Here is a 13,025-nt window from a genome sequence, read left to right as displayed (position 1 = left end):
TTCTAGTCAATATTATACATACAGCTAAACAGAGGCTATGACAATGTAACAGTTGCAAATTAATTTTCTTTAATGTTATTAGTAATTTCAAAGGATAAATAGACATTACCTAGACCAGAAATAAAATGTTTAATGATTTTTGTTAAAAATAGTTTTATAAAATTGTCCATTAATAAAGTTAGTAGTAGTAATGTTTGACAGTACTAAGCTAGAGAGTGTGTCCCACATTCATCTCTACTGTTAAGGCTGTCATAGATGCACTTATGAATACATTTCAGGAATGCATACTCTTGTTTTCACCACAGACTAGTTTTGGTTACCTTCATTCTTTATTAAAGTAAGCCTTTAAATTCATCATTTTATGCAAAACAGTGTTTGGCATAAAATGATGGATTTAAAGTAGCAAGAACATCAAATTTAAATGAAGAGCTTGGAATGGTATGTTGTAGTATGAGTTGGATTGGATTCCTTCTTTTTTACATTATATATCTTTCTGTTATTAATATACTGTTAATAAATTTTTCCTGTTTTAACATGTTACAGTCACCATTTCCAACACTGTTTTGGCAAATAATTGTGTCACTTCTTTACAATCAAATGATTGCAACAGCTTTAATAATTTCTGAAAATGAAAGAAAAGAGGAAAATTTGGGCATTGGGTCATTGAAATACTGAATTATAAGAGTTTATAATTAGAGCTATATTTGTAATTAAATTAATAGTTTGTCAAAATTATCACTTAAAAATGCTTTATGTAGAATGTTCAATAAAAAATAAATAGAACAGTACATCAACCAAGAAGTAGCAACATAGATTCACATCATCACACATGTATGCTAGCTATATTGAAGGAATGAACAAGTTGATATACCACACTTCACTCCATGCATCATAAAACTGCCAGATGTAGCACACACATATTCTCTTTCTTGAGACACTGGGGGTTTACACTAAAACATCCATTACTGAGTGCATATCTGTAGTAATCTATATCTTACATTGATAGTTTTCACATATTATCATATGTGAAAATTTAATAATTGATTATATGTAATATTCAAATAAATGGACATTTTTTACTAAAAATACGTAAATAGACAAAATTTTAGTATATTGTAAATAACTTATTAACTTTTATAATAATAAAAAAAATATTGGAAGGAAGTATATCAGGGGTATATCTATTTATTTTTTAGCTTCTATAATTCAAGTGTTGAATGTTTCAAGACTGGCTTAAACTAGTTAAAATTTATAAGTTGCAAAATTATTCCCAAATTCACTTAGATTTAACAAGTACCTCTTATTCATTGATAGGAAAAATATTTTAATTGTGGGCAGATATGCTCCTAGAATCATCGTCCTTTATGTACCGTTGATTGTAAAATAAAATAGCTAAATCTTTTCATTCGCAATCCTTTATAGTTACTTTAAGGTAACTTTAAAAAAGAGTTTTACTTATTTATTTTTCTAGGCAATGTTTATAAATATGGATCTGGATATGTACCATGAAGAGACTGACACACCTGCTGTCGCACGAACCTCCAATTTAAATGAAGAGCTAGGAATGGTATGTTGTAGTATGATTTGGATTGGATTCCTTCTTTTTTATATTATATATTTTTCTGTTATTAATATACTATTAATAAATTTCTCCGTTGTAATATGTTATTTGCAATTAATTTACACATAGGTCGATATTTCCTGTACTTGGTTAGATGAAAATTTGGACCAAGATCCTCAAATTAATTAAAAAAAGACTCAGATTATTAGAAAATAATTAAGTTAAGCATAAGCTACATTGTAATAGGAAATATCTTGCCTTCTCATGATTCAGTAGTAGTTTTGGTATTGTGGTTACCAAAACTGCTACTGAATCATTGTGGTTCCAGTCAACCACAATTACAGTCGTTACAAAATGGTGAGCACTATGATACATGAAAGTTCAATATGACAAAGATTTTAATTTAATTCTCAGTAGTAATGAGATGTGTTTACAATCACAGCTAGTTAGTATTAGTCAGCAAGCAAACGCTGTTCTACAATAATATGTGAAAATAGAACATTATCTTATATAATTAAAAAAACCTTTAAGTTATTCTACATTTTACAGTAATGCATAATTAATATCAAACATGATTAATTAGATTGTATATAAAATTACTATACTGGTATAATAAATAAAGTATTAACATTTTTTAAATCTATTTACAGTGATAAACAATGATAAATTGTTTTTGACACAGATCTGTTTTATAGAAATACACTAAGAAAAATATCTGTTTCCCAAGTTTTATGGTTTAACACAATATATTTATAGAAATATTTTTACCTTATTTGTCAAAAAGGACCTCATAGTGCTTCACTTTCTATTTTTATTAAATTACTTAATGATCCAAAAGATTTTCTTATCAGTTTATTTAAAATGAAGAAAGATTTCCTTTTTCAGAAACAGTATTAATAATTACTCTGTTAATGAGTATTAAAAAAACAGTTGCTGTTAATTAGATAAACCTAAATTGTTTGCATACTTTATTTAATAAGCGATTATTTACTGTATATGCATTAAGGTCATTAAAATTACTTAATACCAATTTTATTTATTATCTTGCTGATCATGAAGCTGCTGGTCTGGCAGGACATATGCCCTAGGTGGCTTTGTGTAGAAGGTGCCAGGCTGCCCACCATTTTTATTAAACAACTTACAAATGTATGAAATAATAATAATAAAATATAAATTAAATTTTAATGTATGAATATGGATAAATTTAGTTTGATAAAATCTTATAAAATGTGGATAAAACTGTTCAGTTCTTCTCGGGTAGAGGTAACATTGCTCATCGTGTGGATAGAATCTCTATTAATGATAACAACAATATTTCACTTGCCCATAAAACAAAATTTCTGGGTGTTTTGTTAGATGACAAGTTCTCATGGGATGATCTGATCGTTTTTGTTTGTAACAAAATCAAGTTGTACTGTTTTGTTCTGAAGTGCCTTATTAAAAATGCTAAGCTTGTCATTGTTATTAAATATTTATTATATCCACATATATTCTCTTATAAAATGTAATTTCATCTCTTGGAGTTCTCTCAAATAAATGAGTTGTTAAGATATAAAAATGGGCTGTGAGATCATTACCTGGCATTCATAAGTATGGTTTGTATAAATGATATTTAGAAAATTAAACATGTTAGCCTATCGTGTTTATAACAGTTATTAATGTTCAGTATTTGCTAAATGCTAAAAAGAATGACAATTATTCTTAAAAAAATTACAATATTCACCTTTACCAAACCAGACAACAGAACTGTTTTAGTGTTTAGGATAAAACAACTTGTAAATATCAAAGAGAGTAACCGTGTATTATAATAACATATTATTTCTACATTTTTGGTAGATTCAATGATCTATTGTCTATGTTCATTTTCAGTTTAATTTGGGTATGATCATTAAAAAACTATTTTTTTTGGTCAATAAAGATATTAATTTACCTATTTTTAACCAACTGGGCTGAATCATGACTTCATGAATTAATTTTTTTTTATCTTAATATCCACAATATTAATCTATTTTTATTTAAAAATCAATTTGCAGTTTTTAACTGGTAAGTGTTTAATGAAAATGATATCAAAATCTGTGACTGTGGCTTGCATATCATTACTGAATTTCTTATTTATTATTTTTAGGTAAAATACATCTTTTCTGATAAAACTGGTACATTAACAAGGAATGTCATGGAATTTAAACAATGTAGTGTAGCAGAAATTATTTATTCTGCTTCAACCACAGATGACCCACATAATTCACCTATCATAAAGGTAATAACAATTTAACAATTATTAAGGTATTCTATTAATATAATATATTGTACAGTACTTCATGCCTTTAAATAGTGTGTGTGTGTGTGTGTGTGTGTGCATGCGCATATGTGCCCGTGTACAACCAAAATATGAAATGATAAAGCTGATTTCTTACATTCTTCCATGGAAGGTTGTACACGCTACTGTAATGCTCTTTTATTACATTTTTACTTTAGATGGCTGAGCAATGACCAAAAATGTAAAGATAAATGAAGGTTGAGCATAAAAATTTGCATAACTCTACGAATATGTGATCAGATAATTCATTTTAATTACTTTACAAAGGATGGGCAATTCATTTTTTATTGCTTGTGTTCTATTCAACCATTGTGATGTTCAGTGGGTAGCTGCATGTTTCAAAATAAAAGGATATATGGAGCATAGCTTGACCTGCTTCTGTGTTATGTATCAAATTTATTTAGATAGAATGGGTATTTATTCTTGTTTTTAATGGATTTTATTTATTATTCAGTTGCCTATATATGTAATTGGAAATTATTTAAAGTTATTTATTTAAATTATTCAAGTTTAATTTATTTTAAGTTGACTGTTAATTGATCAATAGTTATTTCAGTAAGATTATATTTTAATAAAGAGGATGACTACAAATTGCTGCTTTAATTTTCTGAACATTGATATATGAATTTATTTTTAATGCATTCACTGGTACTATAAATCTGTGGATGGAATAGCTATGTGTCACATCCATAATTTTGTGAGTTAGGCTGTTTCTGTTAGCATTCACCAATTGGATTTATTTATAGTTTAATTTTTGTGATATTGAGTTATATAGGTTATCCCAACAGGTTGGTCTAGTGGTGAACGCGTCTTCCCAAATCAGCTGATTTGGAAGTCCAGCGTTCCAAGTCCTAGTAAAGTCAGTTATTTTTACATGGATTTGAATACTAGATCGTGGATACCAGTGTTCTTTGGTGGTTGGGTTTCACTTAACCACACATCTCAGGAATGGTTGAACTGAGACTGTACAAGACTACACTTCATTTACATTCATACATATCATCCTCTGAAGTATTATCTGAATGGTAATTACTGGAGGTAATGGTAATTATCTTTTCCTGGTAATAACAGGAAAAAGAAGGAAAATGTGATATAGGTTAAATTTAAAATAATTAAAACTAAAACATGATGACAAAAAAGGGGATAATGAAGAATAAAATATTTAGATAATTTAAATGGCAGTATACCAGAAGTTGCAGAATTTTGTTATTTAGATAATAAAATTACAAAGGATAGACAAAGAAACAACAAGGATAGAAACATTACAGATAGGCGTTACACACAAGGAAAGCTTTCATGCAAAATAGAAATCTGCTAGTAGCAGTTACAGCAGATAAAGACTTCGAAAGAAATTTTTTAAAATATTTGTGTGGAGTGCAGCGATTTAAGTTGTGAAACTCAGGAAAAACATAAAAGGAAAAGAATAGAGAGGACTTTGACATGTGATTACAAGATTTTTAAAATTAGGTCAGTATAATTCCAAATAAAGATGTCTTAAAAAAAAAGTAGAAGATTTGTGAAGAATCTTATAAATACAACAAACTAGATCTATGGGACCTGTATTAAGAAATAAAGGTTTTATTAATTTGTTTATTAAGTTGCTTTATAGAAAAAACTTTGCTGGAAAAAAGATTGGAATATGTAAAACAAGTAATTGAAAATTATAGGTTATTTTAGTAAATATGTTGAGATTAAAATTTTAGCACAGAATGAAAGGAATGGAGAATAGTTCCATTATACTTTAGCATACAAGAAAATATTTTAATATGGTTTTGCTCTTATTTTGAATAAATTATCATCATTCAAAATACCTTTCCTCTAGTTTCTTATTTAAAGTAAATCAAAAGATTCTCTTTTACAGAAACAGTATTACTCTATTAATATGTTTTTAAATAATACTAATTAAAATACCTGAATTTTCTGCATTCTTTTTTAATATCTATTATTAGTACAGGTGAGCAAAAAGTTGCATAACTTGGAATTCATTAATCCACTGAAGTTGGAAATTTGCTTTGAGGTTGACACTAATGGGTAGATTGATAATGTTTGATGTTTTAGCAATAATTTGTATATATAACAATCGCGTAATTTCTTCCTATTTTGTCTGTCAATGATAGCTGTATTATAAAAAGACTATCCTGCCTTTTTCGTCTTGATATGCATTTATTCTTGAGAGTTGTTAATTGTTTATAAAGTGCTAGAAAGAGTTTGCTGTAGCTTTTCCTTGATCAAATTTAACTTTTTTTTTGTAGGGGGAGGAAAAAGCTCTGTCAGCTGCCGCAAGTGCGGGGCTCAACCCGCTAAAAAACCTCCCCCTTATACAGCAGCTCAGATATTCGCCTTTTGGCATTACTCATGGGCTTCTGTGGCCTTGCGGGGTTCTAGATAAATGAATCAGAAAGTCCTCAGCACATCAATGACAGTGATGACCTCTGCCGATCCCTGCCCCTGACTGCCTGCCTCCATACCAAGGCTATCCCCTCCTTATCCATCTGTGCAAACAGCTATTGCTGTTGGCCCTCTTCTGTCATCTTCCTTCTAAGTATGGCCTCCCAAGAGGTTTCACTAGACAATAATTTGTCTGTTATGTTATCTGGGTTCAATTGTCCCACAACTGCCTGACACCTGTGCCTCTCTGAGACCCACCTTTCACATTCAAAAAATGTGTCCTCAGCCAGAGCACACATTTTCTTCCTGCAGTAGATGCACACCGGGTTAAGCCTCCTTATTATTCTACATAAGTAGGAATTAAATCCCCCATGGCCTATCAACAGTTGGGTCAGCCAGAAGTTATCCTCCCTGTGCTGCCAACAGACACATTTCTTGACATCAGGGATGACATGATAAGACCATCTTTCCACATCAACTACTTCCCCACCTGCTTTGCCACTCAAGTAGCATACTCTCATATGCTACTTCCTTTGACTCTCTCATTAGATCTTCCTACCCTTTCTGCCACCTGTAGCTCAACCAGGGGCATACCTGCTACCACAAACATCGCCTCCATGGACATAGTTCATGGAGGCGATCACATGATGATGTGATCCTCAATGCCATCTTTGGACTCTGTTAAGACTAGCCTTACATCTCTCATACTTCATGGCATGTTGCCAGACAGGTGCCACATATATAATTATAGACAACACTATCATGGCAAGCAACCACTTCTTGGAGGCCAGAGGTTGATCAAACATACCTAATCAACAATATTATGCATAGTCCTTCAGATGTGAGATGAACAAAAATGGTCCTGCTGGCTAATATTTTTTAAATGATGAATCTTTAGAATGTATTTGTGCATCCTTTGAATGATCATCTCAAAAGTCAATAAGAAGCCTTATCACAGCAAATTGGAATGTCAAACAGGAGTGTTTGCAAAGCCACAAAGAAATTTTAATTATGGTCATATTATAATCATCTTGTGCAGGGATTGTGAGGACTGATGACAGAAAATGACTGTTATTGCAAATGGCATATGTGATTTGCTCATGGCAATATTTGGATCTTGTGTAAAATTTTCTGTAATCATGAGGAAAGGTTTCATCTAAGTGGCCCATATAAACAGCCAGAACAACCAATATTGGAGTGTGGAAAAGGCTAATATTTTCCATGAGACTACATTACATTTAGAAAATATTGGAGTTTGATGCGTGTTCTTTCAGAAAAGTATAGTGTCCTATATTTTTCACAGAAACAGTGTAAGATATGAACCGATTTAATGTTGTTCTGAAACTGAATTGCAACTGACTTGATGTTCAATTACTTTAAGTGCTGCTAGAAGACAAATACACTTTCTACTTGCAGTAAGGCAGTGTAATAGCACATCCACCTAATAACATAATGTTGCTGCTATGCGACTCCTTTGGAAAACAATCATTTCTTGTAATCTAAAACCACCTAGGTCACCACATTTATCTCGCAGGATTTTTTTCTTGGAGTTATTTAAAAAACAAAGTGTCCAGAAATAATCCTTTCATAATTGATTGATTATATCAAAATTACTTAAGTTATGAAATTTTTTAATTACAATTTCTTTCCTAAAATTTAATAAAGGTTTTTCAAATATCGGTTTCCATGCATGTTTTTCCCTCATATGAGTTGTGTGTCTTTTTGCTTACCTTATTTTTTCTTCTTAATATTTTTAACGAATATTGATGTCAAGTTTGCTTTTTATTTGGCGTATTTATGTAGCATGTGTATAATTTTGAATTTTTGTGATACTGCTCTGAACATGGTCATGGTTTTCCCAGTTTCTGTTGCAGTAGTTGTTATTGTGGAAAAGCACACCTAATACTCCTGGTGTGATATTTAAAGTGTAAAATTATTTCTTAATCAGAATAAAATATATTTATTTATACAAAAAATTTGTTGTTTTTTTATCAATAAAGCAAATTTTTTATGTGTATTTTCTTTACAGAATTTAGTAGAAAAACATCCCACTGCCAATATAATAAGAGAATTTTTGATTCTAATGTCAGTTTGCCACACAGTAATTCCAGAAAAAGTTCCAGATTCAAATCAAATAATTTATCATGCATCATCTCCTGGTAAGTAAAAATAGAAAATTAAAAATAAATAAATTAAATAGAAAATATTGATATACTTATAATATTTAAATAAATGTTATAAATATTATTTAAAGTAAATGAAAAGTTAAATTAAGATACTTTTAATGTAATATTTCCTTTGGTTAAAAATAGTATTAATGTGATAACTGCCACCTCCGTAACATATGTAGTCTAGACCTGATACCCAGATCTCTGGATAAGGAATTTCACTATTCTTTTTATAAATTCCCCCATTAAATAGTTATGTTTTAAATAAACATTCCATGTAGCATGTTTATTATTTCTAAATCATAATTTAGAAATAATAAAACATAAACAAAAAAATATTTTTATAAATTTGTATCACCGGTCTCCATGGTATAAGTGTTAGCATCTCACCCTTTCACCTGGGGGTCCTGGGTTTGAATCCCGGTCAGGTATGGCATTTATCTTAATGTACAAATTTCCATTCTGGCTAAATGATCATAGCAGTTGATGCCCGCATATCTCATTAAATTAAAAAAATAATAATAAATAAATTGTATATTGCATTGTTATTAAAAAAAGAAAACTAATAATAAGTGCATTTTATTGTCAAGACACCAATCAGTCACATTTAATATTTCTTTATTCATCAGATTAACTTACTGGAATTAATTGTAAATTTTTGTATAATTCTTAATAATAATTTAAAATATTGTACAATTTACAATATGTGACAACACTAACACTTAACAACACTTATTTATACTTGTCTATAAAAAAATCTTTTTCTATTGCATGCATTCAGTAAGTGTAGATTTCAAATCTACAAACCAAAATTAATTGAAGACCAAGATTTTTTAGAATTTAAAGACATGAATTTAAAGAAAACCTGATTTTTTTCAAGGAATTATTATTACTGTAGTATATTATCTTACCTAATATTTGCTTTTCTTTAGTTCCTCTGTAACATTTAATTAATTTTTTCCTGTATTTAGCTTTTGAAATATCCCTTTTCAGTCTCCAGTAGCAATCAACAAGCATATTCAGGCTTCATTTTCCATGGTTGTGTGTGTTCATGATTGATACATCTTGTTGAAAGTGTTTGTTCTCATCATTTACATCACCAAGATTAGGTGGAAGAAAGTTCAAAAGTGGATGCACCATGTTTATTTTTGGAATGCAGAACATCAAAAATCAAGTATTGGTGAAATATACTTATTTTTCAGATTGACTAGAGCTTGACAAATAAAATCTTTCTGCCCATCTGTCAATGCTTTTCTCTTCAACCAGACTTTTTTTTTATGAAGTGGCTTTTCCTGCCTCTACTGTCCCTCTCACATAAGAAACAACATTAATTAATATAACCGTGTTGCAGTCTTAATAAAATGGCTGTCACCTTTAGGTCTCCTTATATGTGCCAAGAATACTTTTCATACTGTATCATAATCAGTAAAAATGTCATATTTTCATAATTTCCTTCATTTTTGCTACATAAACAAAAGGAATTAATAGTTTTTCATTTCCATTGTGAAGGAGAATGGCTTTAAAACTTGTTTTAGAGGAATCTCTAAACAATCTCCATTCTATAGTATTGTGATACCGTGCTTGTATTAAATACAATTAAGAATTTACATCATTCCAGTACAATAATATATTCTGTAAGAACAAGTACTGCAGTTCTGGTTGCCTAATTCTTTGGTGGTAAAATCACAACCTAACATGGAAAAATATATTTAAATGCTATTCACGAGGAAGTCCTAGCCTTTTAATCTTGATGCCAGTAACTCTCTGTCTCTACTTTACACAAGTTAAGATCGCAAACCAGTTTATTAAGTTCTGCTTGAATAATTTAGTGTTCTTATATTGGAAATCTGGATCCTCTTCTTATTTATTATTTTCTAAATCACTATAATCTTCATCAGTATCAAATTCCATGTTTCTGGCAGAACTGGAATAGGTAACTCTTCACTATGTGAAATAGATCTTATGGTTGAAGGAAGACTAGAATAACAGATTTCTTGAATTTACGTTTGATGCTTCAGATTTTTATGATACAGTCTCTTGAACAGATCAAATCTTAAAAATTTAGGGTTAGTCAATTTAGAATAACTTAGAAATTTATACATGTTACGATCAAACTTAATATTAGTTTAAATAGTCTAGGTATATAAAATTAAGTAAAATTGTTAAAATATTAATTTTTTATTTAAATATTAAATAATTATTTTATACATTATTTCTAAATGAGTAAAAAAAATATCTTTTGTATAATGATAATAGCTTGCTTTATAATTGTTTTGTATTTAAGAGAGTATGTCATTTTTTTTATTTTAAAAATTCTTTATATATTAGTACATAATATTTATGAAGGATTTAAATTTTAAGAGATTATTTTGTCTTTCATATATCATAGAACACGCACACATATTTATGTTAATGTTTTGTTTTTATTTTTAACTGATGCAAGGAAATGGTTTTATGCTTATTTAGATGAACGAGCATTATTACAAGGTGCACAATCATTCGGATTTGTGTTTGAGACAAGGACACCAAATACAGTTGACGTTGTAATTCTTGGTAAAAGGGAGCAATATGAAATTCTTAATGTGCTAGAGTTCACTAGTGCTCGAAAACGAATGTCAGTTATCACTCGAACTCCAAATGGAAAAATAAAGTTATATTGTAAAGTAAGTTTTCTTTTTTTACTTTTTCTCTGTGTTACATTTAAATAATTTATGTTTCTTTCAAATTGCATTCTATGTTTTATTGTGTTTCTTTAAGATTTGATTGCTTTGGTTAATGTGGTGGAAGCTTTAGTATTGATAAGTATAATTTGATGACTTAGAACCAGCTACTACAGTATATCAGTTTCTGGAAAATTATTAGTATTATCAGTTATTCTTCTGAAAGTTTGGGTAATTCTTATTAAATCATTTACTGTAGAAAGATTTTGCTCAGACTAATATCAACATTTGCATCATCCAAAAGAACATTTTTATATGCTATGGATTATTTTTTCTAAAATCATGACAAGATTATTTATGAAAATATGCTTGATACCTTATGAATATTAATACAACAGAGCTCATATGTAAAATAAGAAATGAAAACAGACCTGATTTTTAAAAAAATATTAAACATTCCATTTCAGCAATTTATTTTATAAATTTTATTTAGTAAAAATAATTTTTTTTTTCATAAATTAAATAATGATAATGGTAGGATATGTTTTATCTTTTGTTTTATTATTATTATTTAATCATCAGTTGTATTTAATAAATTTTAAACTGCATTGATGTCTACAATCATAAACCAGTAGTATATATAATACCTTGAAGTGAAACTGTACCCATTATTGTTTAACTTGAGTGGTATAAAAGAAGTAGTTTATTATGAGGTCAGTTCCAAATTTCCAAATATTTTGAACAGAGTGCCCACAAAAAGACTTCACATCAGCTAGTAAGTGTGGTAATGTGCAAAATGTCATTCTTTATGACTAATTGGCCATCAGTTACATCAGTAATCCTAGGGATTATTCATTAAACTACAATTGTTTGTTCATGCAGTTTGTATTTTGTGAAATTCAAGATAGCTGATATTTCTGAGCTGTGAATCAACATTAAATTTTGTTTAAAACTTGGGGAAAAATTTACAGATATTCATAAAATTATTAAAAAAATTCCTGATTATCAATGCATGAGTGGTATGCTTTGTTATAAATGATTTAAGTAATTCAAGGGCATTTGTCAGTCTGTTGATACTATATACGAGGTGCGACAATAAAGTAATGAGACTGATGTAAAAAAAAAAAGTTGCTTACTGTTTTAGTCATGTTTAGTATTGTCTCCTTCAAAGTAGTTCCCCTCTGATTGCACACACTTATTCCAGCGCTTCTGCCATTGATGGTAACATTTCTGAGACTCATCTTCTGTAATATCCTCCAAGACCTCGTCACAGCTTTTTGGACATCTTGTGTTGTTTGAAAATGGGGTCCCTTGACCGCCATTTTGACTCTTGGAAGTAGAAAAAAGTCGCACAGAGCGATATCTGGTGAATAAGGTGGCTGTGGTAGTACTGAAATTTGTTTTGAGGTTAAAAATTGCTGTACTGAGAGAGCAGTATGGGATGGCGCATTATCATGATGCAGAATCCAATTATCAGCAATGTTGGCACGGACACGAAGAACTCGTTTACGAAGTCTTTCTAAAATTTCTTTGTAGAAATATCGGTTAAAAGTTTGTCCAGGAGGCACCCGCTCTTTATGAACAATTCCCTTGGAATCGAAGAAGCACACAAGTGTGCATTTCATTTTTGACTTCGACATGTGAGCTTTTTTTGGTCTGGGTGATCTCTTTGAGCACCATTGCGAACTTTGGCGATTTGTCTCTGGATCTTATTGAAAAAACCAACCTTCATCACCAGTGATAACACAGCTAAACAAATCTGGATTGATTTACGTTTGCTCTAACAGATCGGCTGCCACATTTTTCCGTGTTTCTCGCTGTTGTGTGAGATTTTTGGGGACCATTTTTGCACAAATCTTTCTCATACCAAGATCTTCAATTAATATTAGACGAACCGTTTCTCGATTGATGTTGAGTTCTTCTGCAATCAT

General features: G+C 29.9%; 1 protein-coding gene across 13 annotated transcripts in view; it reads left to right on the top strand.

The window, feature by feature from the left end:
* The window catches only part of ATP8A (ATPase phospholipid transporting 8A1), a 453,786-nt gene that overhangs the window by 325,328 nt on the left and 115,433 nt on the right, over positions 1 to 13,025 (top strand). For all 13 annotated transcript variants that reach the window (XM_075356432.1, XM_075356440.1, XM_075356443.1 and 10 more), the window contains 4 exons: positions 1,472 to 1,567; positions 3,687 to 3,818; positions 8,296 to 8,425; positions 10,901 to 11,097. In XM_075356432.1, coding sequence (XP_075212547.1) covers positions 1,472 to 1,567; positions 3,687 to 3,818; positions 8,296 to 8,425; positions 10,901 to 11,097 — 555 coding nt within the window. The remainder of the gene's footprint in view (positions 1 to 1,471; positions 1,568 to 3,686; positions 3,819 to 8,295; positions 8,426 to 10,900; positions 11,098 to 13,025) is intronic.

The sequence above is a fragment of the Lycorma delicatula genome, chromosome 2, assembly GCF_047948215.1.
Source record: "Lycorma delicatula isolate Av1 chromosome 2, ASM4794821v1, whole genome shotgun sequence".
NCBI lineage: Eukaryota > Metazoa > Arthropoda > Insecta > Hemiptera > Fulgoridae > Lycorma > Lycorma delicatula.
The sequence above is the reverse complement of the archived record's forward strand: the minus strand, read 5'-3'. Positions and strand labels throughout refer to the sequence as shown.